This window comes from Cucurbita maxima, unplaced genomic scaffold (genome assembly GCF_002738345.1).
Source record: "Cucurbita maxima cultivar Rimu unplaced genomic scaffold, Cmax_1.0 Cma_Scf00025, whole genome shotgun sequence".
Classification (NCBI taxonomy): domain Eukaryota; kingdom Viridiplantae; phylum Streptophyta; class Magnoliopsida; order Cucurbitales; family Cucurbitaceae; genus Cucurbita; species Cucurbita maxima.
Window position 1 is genome coordinate 577,153 of NW_019272041.1, and position 12,238 is coordinate 589,390.

At 35.7% G+C, this 12,238-nt stretch overlaps 1 protein-coding gene across 1 annotated transcript; it reads left to right on the forward strand.

The window, feature by feature from the left end:
• The first annotated feature begins 7,705 nt into the window (after positions 1-7,705).
• LOC111498474 (haloacid dehalogenase-like hydrolase domain-containing protein Sgpp) lies at positions 7,706-10,429 on the forward strand. The gene is made up of 5 exons (XM_023149742.1): positions 7,706-7,899; positions 9,136-9,250; positions 9,462-9,613; positions 9,697-9,958; positions 10,050-10,429. The coding sequence occupies exons 1-5, from the start codon at positions 7,865-7,867 to the stop codon at positions 10,263-10,265; spliced, it is 780 nt and encodes a 259-aa protein (XP_023005510.1). The 5' UTR covers positions 7,706-7,864; the 3' UTR covers positions 10,266-10,429.
• Positions 10,430-12,238: the final 1,809 nt, after the last annotated feature.

Sequence of the window (12,238 nt, forward strand, 5' to 3'; positions counted from 1 at the left end):
ATCATAATTATAATGTAACTCTATAAAAAGTTTTAAAATATATTAATGATATGCTACCATTCCAGATTATTATTTATCCAAAATTTGTAATCATCCAAAAATAAATAAATTTCATCTCACTTGAAATCTCATCTTACTTGAAGCAAAGTCTTATAAGCATATTTAGAAAAACACCCATCGACTTTCTTTTTTTTAATTATTATTATTATTTATTATTATATTTTTTTTATATTAAGTATAAGAATGTTACTATATGAATGTCTATCATATTTGATTCAAGCGGAATTACTTGTAAAACCTAACGACTAAAAAAAAAAAAAAAAAGTTTGCTTGGTCATCGGAAAATGTGCGACGCTGGAATTCTCGTCCCCACTGATTCAATCGGAAATACTTGCAAAATGTAACAACTATAAAAAAAAAAAAAAAAAAATTCTTGGTCCCCGAAAAAAGAAATTCTCATTCCCATCTCGGTCATGCCCTTCCCAATGTATATTGTAACTACCCTAGATTTTTGCTACCTAAAATCGCTACCGTCATCTTAACCTAAGCTTGTATATATAATTTAAAACATGGTAAGTCTAGAAATTTAAATATTTTACTAGCTTATACACATGTCATGGTCTCTGATTGCAATGTCGTCGTCAGTCGTACAAGGACGTCTTGCCTTTACCTAAAAATTGATGTATTACACGGAAAAATTGATGTATTACACGGTCTGAGTATTTCGAAGAATACTCAGTAAGTAACTTCACTATAGGGGCCGTAAAAGTGCAAACACATGCAAATTATGCTCTAGGGACCTATCGTTAAAACATCCTAGGGGTGACCTCCAGTTCGGACTAAATTGGATGTGCAGTACTTAACTACACCGACCCAAACGTGTGAACATGAATCCCTAGACGATTTGCACCTCCCCTAGACTCATCATAGTCGAGCTAACTGTCCGTAGCTATGTTCGGAGGTCAGAAGACCTGTGAGTGTCATGCGCGACATGATTATTATCATCATCGTAAAAGGAGAAGTATCCCGATGTTTATGTACGCATAACAATGCATGAGGTCCGTATGGTTTCTCTTCTTTAAAACATTTTTATGACACAATCCTAGTTTCATCTTTATATTACTATCAGTAATACATGTGCATTAACTTTCATCTTATCATCATCATTAACATTATCTAGGGTTGTATCCAAGGCAAAATTATCGTCATAATGTAGTATGATGTTCACAACATGCTTCTCAACTTAATACGGAAAATAACGTCACATTAAGGAAATAACATCATCCTACATCATCATATTAACATGCCTTATCATCATCAGTCAACATCATCATAAACATATCATAATCATCGTAAACATCATAAGATGTCATCATATAATTCATACATGTTATCATACATCATGCATCATACGTCATACATCATAAATCATCATTAAGGCATCATAACCATAAAGCATAAAAGACACGTGTGGGAGCCACAAAAGCATAAAAGGCATCATAAATATAAAGCATAAAAGACCCTAAACCCTAAACATAAAGCATAAAAGGCATGTGTCGTCATACATCAAACAATGGTTTAACCTATCCTATAGTAAGGCCACTTGTTTGGGCTTATTTGGGCTTAGTTGGTGTTTCCCTAATTTCAAGTTTGCTAAGCTTTCGTTTCTCGAAGTTGCTCCCATTGTCATCGGGTATCGTTTCTTAATCGGGTATTTCACAATTCTAATTTCATTTCAACTTGAAATTGTGAAATAGAGTATCGTGTTGGCCTTAATTGCCTTAGTTAGGGTCAAAATCAGCTTCAAGAGGGTTGAAATGGTAAAAAAATGTAATTTTTGTCCTTTACTGAGACAAGGAGCCGCTTTTCGAGCAGCGGAGCTAAGTGTACCGAGTCGAGCCATTTAAGCTGATGGAGTCGAGGGAGTGTCTACTTGTAGGCGTGACACGTGTCACCAAGGGAGAGGGACATGCCGCAATCCCTTCTTGAGTCGAAGCACGAGTTCATGTTAGCTGATGCAGACGTGCGGCTTGCAGGCGTTGTAGGCTGCTGCAGGCAGAATGGGCCGACGTGGTTATTGGATCGCTACAGGCACGACGGGTTGCAGTCGATATTTTCCCTCTCTCCTTCCGACGTCGTTCTAATGTCATTTTTCTGTCAGATATGACATCAATTACCCGTTTAGGATAACTGGTTTAGGAATATAGACTGATATTCTTATTTTTCAGGTAAAGGTAAAACTCTCATGTACGACTTGTTGGCTTATTGGCCCTTGATCTCACATTAATTAATTTCAATGAATTAATTATTGATGTTTTGATGATAACAAACCTACTTTTAATTATTAACTATTTTCAGTTTTTTGAACTGTCCACAGTATAAGGTCGGGAATAACGATTACAACAACTTTTCAATTACTCAAATCAGAGCTAAAACGAAGAAATTAGAGTCGAGACAACATACCCGACGTGATGATGTGGCAACAAAATCAAAATGATGGACAAATCAAAATATATCAAAGTATGACATTTATAATATTGGAAGAGTAACACATGGTGGAGTTTTTCTTATTATTACATTTCTAAATAAAATTATTTTTACAAATATAAATTTGAATATAACCGTTACTCACATCGAATTTTATTATTACTATATTATATTATTATATTATTATATTTTAAAATTTTGGTAGTTACTCACATCATTTTTATTATTATTATATTATTATATTTATAATAAATTTTGAATTACATTTTACCGTTACTCACATAACTTTTTATTATTATTATATTATATTACTATTATATTAAAATTTTGAAATAAATGAATTTAGAAAATTTTCTTACTTAATTACTTTTAATCTCCACCTTCCATTATTCCTAACACAATCCAATGGTCAATATTCAATCCTACATTTTGCCACTTTTCTCCTCTATATAAACTCATCTTCCCCACATTTTTAATAGATATACAACTTACATACATTCTTCAATCCTCATTTGTTCAAAGTCTCCATTGTTTATTGCTCTCTCCAAGCTTACAAGTTTATTTCTTTTCATCTTATTCTTGAGAGGGATTATTATTATATTGTGAGGAAATAGTTGTCAGTATCCCAAATTGTAAATCTACTCTTTGAGAGAGTTGTGGTGTGTTATTGTCAAACTCAAATACTTGTATCGGTTTGATCCTGCGTCGTTGAAAGGATTGAGTTTGCTCTTGAACTCGTAAAAAGAGCGGTGTACCGGTTTGGCTCTGATCCGTGGAAAGAGTCGGAAAAGTTCTTTATTCAAATTCCCAAGAGGCGCTTGGGGAGTGGAGTAGGTCGAGTTTGACCGAACCACTATAAAACTACGGTGTCATTTTCTCTAACTCTTTCCTATTTAATTTCAAGATTATTATTATGTTTATTGCATGTTCTACTTGATTATTGTTTTGACTTGAATTATTTTGCTTTAGTAATTATCATCTTCTACTTATTTGTAAAAAGTTTTATCATTAGAAAAATTAATCAAGTTTAAACACTTTTATCGTTAAAACCCTATTCACCCCCCCTCTAGGGTTGCCATACCGATCCAACACGACTAATGGCGGCATCTTAACCTAGGAGACAGTGACACATGCTTGGGTAGTTTGCAAATTTGAATTTAATATACTATAAGTTAGTATAGATTAGTATAGGTTAGTTTGCATTTCCATTTAGTAGCATATGGTTAGTATAGGACGTGATATACTTTATATTATTTTTCATGTTTATTATTTTTATTTAAAGACCAAAGTTTATGTTTTTATAATAAAGTTTTGAATGAAGTATTTTCGCATGATATGTATATAGTAGCAACTTTAGGTTAAATATAAATCTAGAGTCGTTACCTAAAAAATATTTCATAACAATCCTAAAATGTTCCTAAAGAAATCAACATAAAAAATAAGCTTCGAGACCCTTCTCCTAGTAATGAAAAACATGATGAATGTAGAAACTATCTTAAAGAGCTTCATTCCATAGCCCGTAGAATCCATCAACCGTGCATATGTCTAGTAGCTTTATTTGAAAAATTATTGTGGATAGAAGAATTATTTAAAAAATAATCAGTAAGTGATCTTAGTATTGCGATCCATAAATACACTTGTGTTTTATGTCTAGTGGAACCTAAAATCAACCAACGCACATGCATGTAGGTCTATTAAGTAAATACCGTTCTTGGAAACTCTAGGCTTGCACACATTCATGCAAGTACAACCAAAGGAAAAAACTAGAACATGAAATAACATATCATAGGTCATGTAACGAACATACTTTCCCACTCAAAATAAGATTGCAAGTACATGCATGACCTAACTACTAAAAAAAGAAATCCTTAAAAAATGATTTACTAAAATGTTGTTCATAAAATTATTAAATCAACAATGATATCTACAAACAATGAAATTGAAATAACAAGAATTTAAAAATAATGGAAATGCCTTGATCTAGCCTAAGGACTACAACATTAAAGGCAAATGAGACTACCCTGACATCATTTACCTTTACCTAAAAAAGAAGTAGCATGCGGCTTGAGTAATTAAAGTACTTAGTAAGTAACTCTATTGTTGGGGTCGGAAAATGCAATCACATGCAATTAGTGGAACCTATCTTTTCATAAAACATTATGGATTAGTACAGGCATGGTTAGATGTGTAATAATTCTCTACACACGGCTCACGTACACACACATGGACCCATTAGATAGACTTGTATACGTACCCTAGGCCTGACTATGGACTAGCTAAGCTCACGCTACCGAAAGTCACAGAGAGAAAGAAGCATGCCCAATATCATGGCGTACCTAATATCGTGGTGTATGTGTCCCTAATAATCATACCGGGAAGTATTCCGATGCACATGACATATAAATGTATGAGGTCCCTTAATTTCAAGTCATGGTATATACTCATGATGCAAATCATACCTCCATTCTTTTCATTACATAGCATTCCTATGAGATATGACATATGTACACGGGATATATCTTTCATGGTTAACATACATGACTTATTAATATCTCATAGGCATAGTGTGTACATTCTTACATAATAGATGTGACATACCATAGGGAGGTTCATGTATCATATAACATTCATATCACAACGTAGTATAATCATATGATAGTATAATTCATATCATAGTATAATTCATATCATAGCAGAAATCGTCACATAACATATCACGCATTATACACTATAACATCACAAAATATGACATATACGGGGGCCACAAGGTACGTGTCATTCATACGACATTTAATTCCTCTAATCAAGCTCGTGCGTGTTCAATAGTAGAACCACTTACTAAGTTGCCCTAGGTCGCATGGGTGCTAGCCAGATTCTACTCTTTAAATTTCAGTTCCACATAAGGAGTTGCATGTTACAACATGTTAACTAATTTAATTCACCTAAGGACATCAATTAACCTACAACATGTTAACTAATTTTCTTCCTCTCGCGTGCAAGCATGGGCTCACCACCGGGCGTGCACACCCATGGGCTTGACTCGTCAGGCTAGCACTCTAACAGACTCTTGTCGAACACCACAAAAGGAAAGGACAAACATAACATCATGACGAACATAAGTGTTGAAAATCATAAGTCATATCATATGCGTTCGTACTCATCATATTGGGGAAGTATTGCGATGCATATGTGATAACTCTTTAAAAGTAGAGTCATATCAAGTCTTTTCATGACACTCTTATTCACCATTTTCTCATTATTTACCTTATTTATTCTACTCAGTGAGCATGAAATCATTTATTGCGGTCCAACATAAAAAAAATATGATTTGACATAAATCGATTTTCATTGTACATTTAGTTGAGTTATGTGGTAAAATTTCAGACATTTATGGTGAACCATGAGGGAGTAGCAAATCTGGAAATAAATGGAGATAACATGAAAATTTTAAATCCATATCAGTATAAGTGGGTCATTCATTACCCAATGAGAAACATCCTATGTGTACAACTTATTCTTTTTTTAGCCTTAAAGGAACCCATGCTCAATATAAAAGAAAAAAGAAGACCAAGGAAGCACACTTTGGGAGAAAAATCGAATTACACAACAGCCTCTGCTGCAGTGAACTGCTGTGAAACCAGAGGAGAAGAAGAAAAGAAAACCCTAATCCAGCATGATAACAAAAGGAAAAGAAGACCAGCAAGGATTGTTCCGTTGACGAATGGAGACCAACAAGGATTGATTAGGGCAAAGAGGTGGATGTGAGAGCTCAAGAGAAGGGAACTTCCATTGACGAACGGCAACAAACCGGGATAACTCTCTATTTCCTTATTCTCTTTTTTTATTCCATCAATTTTACATGATGAAGATGCGGATTCCTTTGTTTAATTCAGTTTGTATGGAGAGCTAAATTCTATAGGGAAGGTGAGAGAGTTTTATATAGTTTAAGTATGTTGACGGTATGATTTTAGTTTATTAAAGAGTTATGGTTAATGATTTACATGTGTGTTTAATTAGCTACTTTACCTACATAGTTGTTCTCTTATTCGGGAGAAGAGAGGGAACAATGAAATCCTCTTAAATACTCTAGTTTCATAGCAAGGAGACTTGAACAGTAATGGAAGGATTAAGAATAATTCTTCCCCTAGAGCTTTGTTAATAGAAATTACAACGATTATGGAAATAATACCATTCATGACCGTCAGAAGTGGGCTTGAGAATCTATTAAAAGAAACTAAAATCTATCACAAAACTCAACAACTTATCTTGTTTAATTTCTCTTAGTCGAACCTTCTTCATTATAGTTGATTGTCTCATCATTTTCTATTTTTCGACAGTAGTGCACTCTGTTTTAGTTTTGTTTAAGTAATTAAAATCACCAACAACCATTTGAATGTTACCTAAAAACTCACTAAATTTTCCGCTATAAAATTAACCAAAAAGATAGGTTGCTTGTGGAATCGATAATTTATTTATTACTTGCTACTTGTGATAGTGTATACTGGCACTTCATCTTATGAATTTTACATTATTTTATTATATACATCCACAAGCGATCAATATGACACACAATTATACATGAGGTCCCTGCTTATAATCATAACATGATGTATGATTTAAGACAAATCTCCATTTATCTATAACATAATAAGTATGTGAACTTACATAATTCCTATACCATCTTTCACACATAGCATAACTTCCATGACATGATCTATAGGCGTTTATAGATCATAGATTATCTATTTCATAACAATATTATACAATATAAAATGATCCCATCAAAACATAGCTTATCATAGAATAACATGACATAGCATAGCATCACATATCATAAATAGGGCCACGAAGCACACGTCATCATACATAACACAATTCGTTCAACCAAGTCGATAGTAGAGTCATCTACTTGATTATCTTAATTTGGTGTCACTAGTTTTAGATGTGTATTATTTCTAGAAGTTGGGTTATTATTACATGTGTATATTATAACGGGGAGAGAGACGTGTGGGGAGGGGAAGGTAGGTGAAAAGTACGTGGTTGAGCGTGAAGGCTGCTGCTCGACTTGGCTCATGTCATTGAACCTTTACTTTTTCTCCAAAAGCTCACCAGCCTTACCATTTTCCTGGAAATTATATTCATTTACTACAAATAATAATAACCAGATTCAATCTGGAAAAATATAATGGTTGTTTTTTTCCTCCTCGTGGAATCTCGGCCTCAACCTCCTCCCCCGCCTTTATAAATCTGCGTTTTCCCTCTGCTCCTCCAACACCCACTTCCATTTTCGCAGGTTCTCAATACCCATTTCCAAGCACACGCAAATTTCCCTAATCCGACCAACCTTTTTGTATCTCTTCATCCATCTCTGCCGACCATGACGGCTCCACAAGACGAAAATTCTGTCCACAGGTAAATTTGCAGGGAACTTCTTTGTTGACTCAATGCCTTTTTGTTTTTCATTTCGTTTTTCTTTTGATTTCTTCGGTGGTTGTCAATCTGAACCTTGTGCAATTTTCTGATGCATTGTGATGGTGGTGGTGGTTGTTGCGATTTGGGCTTTTTTATTTTATTTTATTTTTTTACTCATTCCTGCGTTTAGATCTGTTTTTCTTATTTGATCTGATTTTCAATGAATTGTCTATGCATTCTTGCGACGATTCTTCATGATCCTGCGATTCTTCTTTTGGAATTGGTGAAAATGAATTTGGTATTTTATTTTAAATCACTGTGGGGCTATAAATTTCTGGTATTCTACCGAAGTTTCATGGAGCACATCCTGTTATATCCCTACTCCAATTTAAAACAAAAGAGCTAGCTGCTTAAACATGATTGTTTTTGTGTACACCCCAAAAGTTTGAAGATATGCATGGTTAGGTAGGAGAACGAAATATTATCGAGCTATGTATTGATTAGGGTGTGAAAACCTCTCCCTAGCCGGCAAGGTTTTAAAAACCTTGAGGGAAAGCTCAAAGAGGACAACATCGGTTAGCGGTGGGCTTGGGATGTTACAAATGGTATCAGAACTAGACACTGGACGATGTGTCAACGAGGAGGCTGAGCCCCAAAGGAGGGTGAACACGAGGCGGTGTGCCAGCAAGGACACAGGGACCCGAAGTGGGGTGGATTTGGGGGTCTCACATCGATTGGAGAAAGGAATGAATGTCAGCGAGGACGCTGGGCCCAAAAGGGGGTGGATTATGAGATCTCATATAGGTTGGGGAGGAGAACGAAGCATTCTTTATCAGGGTGTAAAAACCTCTCCCAAAGAGGACAATATCTATTAGCGGTAGGTTTGGCCTAAAGGTACCCGGTAAAAAAATATATTAAGAACTTAGGAATGCAATGATGTTTTGAAGATTTAACCAAACGTGTGGGCTAAATGGAAACATTTAAAACCATAGGAACCAAACTAAAATGAAACACGAATCTCGGGGACTGACATGATAATTTAAGCTAAAACAGTTTGTATTAAAAGAAACTCGAGCTCGAGATCAAAGTGTTGTTCATCCCAAGTCTCCAGTCAAACACAAGACTACCAAAGTTAACCAGGCTCCTTTCTAGTTTTCCACTGCTTTAATGGATAATGATTTGGTTTGTTGTCTGTTCTGTTCTGTTTTTCTTATTGCTTGCATTGTGTGGAGCCAGGAAATGCCCTCTCGCCGAGCTCGCTCCCGTGCAAGCAGTTCTATTTGATGTCGATGGAACATTGTGTGATTCGGATCCGCTCCATTACTATGCCTTCCGTGAAATGCTTCAAGAGGTTAGTTCTATTTTAATCATGCTATGAGCCACAAATGAGAAGCCAAACATTTATTGAGCAATTGAAAGAATACATTCTCTTTGGATTTTTCCACGGGTTTTTTAAAACGCGTCTGTTAGGTAGATGTTTCCACACCCTTATAAAGAATATTTCGTCCTCCTCCCCTACCGACGTGGGATCTCACAGTAACAGATGATGATATGATTTGTAGATTGGTTTCAATGGTGGGGTTCCAATAGATGAGGAGTTTTTCATTAAAAATGTTGCTGGCAAGCATAACGATGATATTGCCCGAGCACTTTTCCCTGATGATTACGAGCGAGGTTTGAAATTTTGCGACGACAAGGAGGCTATGTTTAGGAGGTAAAACTCTCTCTTCACATCATAGATTACATTTATAGGTCTCATCAGACAATATAACCAAAGAACTTAACGCAACGCAACAGATTGGTTACCGAACAATTAAAGCCTGTGAATGGCTTGTACAAAGTGAAGAAATGGATAGAAGACTGCGGTTTAAAACGTGCTGCAGTTACAAACGCCCCTCGGCCGAATGCCGAGCTCATGATCTCCATGCTTGGTCTTACGGATTTCTTCGAGGCTGTTATCATAGGTGGTGAATGTGAGCATGCCAAGCCACATCCAGAACCGTATTTGAAGGCTCTTGAAGCACTCAAAGTGTCGAAGGATCACACTTTCATTTTTGAGGTCTGCCTTCTTATGAACTACCATTTTCTTTTCCCTGATAGTTTGAGGAGAGTGTTCATAATTTAACCTCTAGACTGCTTTGCATTGCTAGGATTCTGTATCAGGGATCAAAGCTGGAGTGGCAGCCGAGATGCCTGTCGTCGGTATAGCGACGAGAAATCCCGAGCACTTGTTGATGCAAGCAAAGCCTGCCCTCCTCGTAAAGGACTACGACGATCCGAAATTGTGGGCAGCTTTGGATGAACTCGATAAGAGGGGAGATACCATTAACAAGGCATCATCCATGTATCGTGATGAAATGGTTTAGTAATTCAAAGGTATTCTCTCTAGTTCTTGAATAACTTAGCTGTAGAAATGACTGTTGTTCTTCAGCTTTGGCTATTGATACCCATCATAATACAATCAAGATAGGATGGTTAATAGATTAGCCACCATTGTTAATCTAATAATGGTCGTTGGAAGTTACCAGGCTCAATTTTATTTTCTTCAAATAATATTCTACATGTTTTCTAAGACATGTCGTTCGACCTTATGACGAATGGGCTCGTGCCCTCGTAATGTTGAGTTTTTCTTGACGATTAAGCTACTGTTTGGGTTCATTGTATAATTGCATCTGCTTAAACTTCGTAGCGGTTTAAACTCAAACTAATAATTGTATCCATTTATCATATCTATCTTGGGTATGTTTGGATGACTTTGGGTATGTTTGGAATCATGTGGCATAAACTGAAAATTATTTGTTTACAAGTGATTTATTAAAATTAATTTTTATTTAGTTATTCTAATCTTTGGTTTTATGTTGATAGAACATTTGTTTGAGATTTGAATCAATCTACCATCAATGAGTCTAAACATGCCACTAGATTTCAAAGAAATTTAGCCTTTTTACTACATTTTTTAATTACTCTTACAAAAACAAGCCTGACTTTATATAGTCTCAAAAGTCTAAATTGAAAAAGTAAAGCTAATTCTGGTGTAATGTAGCATGAATTGTAAGATAATTTGAACAATATTTTCTTCACATCTTCCTTGATTGACGTCTTGTTCATATCAGTTTCCCTAGAGGACTAAGTTTTGGCACAACTTCAACATTCACAAAAAGAAGTGAGTGGGCGGATGTTCGTAGTCACAATTCGGTAGAATTACCATCAAGACAATGTAACAACTCAAGCAAGAAAACAAACGAGAGGATGTCCTACTGCAGAAATCAAGCGCAAGCAACTTTTGGGACAAAAATTTTTAAGGAGTGGAGAATTTGTATCACCCGAGCACCATTGAGAAATTAAGTACCCAATTTTTTCTTGACCATCTTTGAACATATTTATTTTCTCATGTAGTTGATTATAAATTACAAGAAAAAACATTTGTAAAAATGGATTATAACTCTAACTTTGGCGAAGGAACAAAGTTGATTCGGGTTTTGAATGAGAAACTATGAAAATTGAAAAAATATAGGAAGAAATCGCAAAACTAAACGATTCTGTAAAATTGATTGCACAAACGGATGAAGGGAGGACACGTGTCAGGCAAAGGGGTGGTGAACATGCCTATCTGGGTGCGTGTGCAGCGTGTGAGTCTTTCTTTTTACCCCGTTCAACCTCTGATGGGCTATTTTTCGCTTCAATGATACTAACCCTAATTTTACTTGAATTAAGACATACCAGAGCAAAAAATTTAACACGTAGAAAAGCTAGCTCGAGAAGGCACACATCATCCAAGTAAGTAGCCACACGAACTTTAGGCAAGTAGTAATTATAGGTATCTTAAGCACAAGCTAGCATGTGAGCATTTCTTACCTTAGGTGGTTAAAATATACATGTTTAGGACTCCAAAATACATTTTTGGACTTCAAAATCTATGTCATAAAAATTACCGTTATGCCCCCTTGGATGAGATTACGAGATGCATGTTGATTTTATATTTTCCTCAAAGAGCTAGGAAAAGCAAATGCATGACTAATAATGAGTCCAGCAATATGGACGAGTATGCTTTGTAATATGTAGTAAATTACCAAAATGCCCCTTTTCACTCTGATACCCATATCATCAAGTTCAACTCTGGAACTTGTATCATCGAGTCAAGCAGGAGTTGATTAGGGTTGTGTGACCTGACAGTTCAAGTGGATTACATTGCATTATAAATCCATCTTATGGGGGAACGTAAATCACGCAGGTAGTCCTTAAAGCTAGCACATACAGAGGGTCACTCCCCCGACTTTGGGTGACTATATGTTCCTGTGAAATGAGTTCACCATCTAACCTCCCATGGATGACGAGCAGG

Coding starts and splice junctions, on each gene's coding strand:
- LOC111498474 (XM_023149742.1), top strand. CDS start 7,865: ATGACGGCTCCACAAGACGAAAATTCTGTCCACAG. Junction 7,900..9,135: donor GACGAAAATTCTGTCCACAG/GTAAATTTGCAG, acceptor GTGTGGAGCCAG/GAAATGCCCTCTCGCCGAGC. Junction 9,614..9,696: donor AAGGAGGCTATGTTTAGGAG/GTAAAACTCTCT, acceptor GCAACGCAACAG/ATTGGTTACCGAACAATTAA.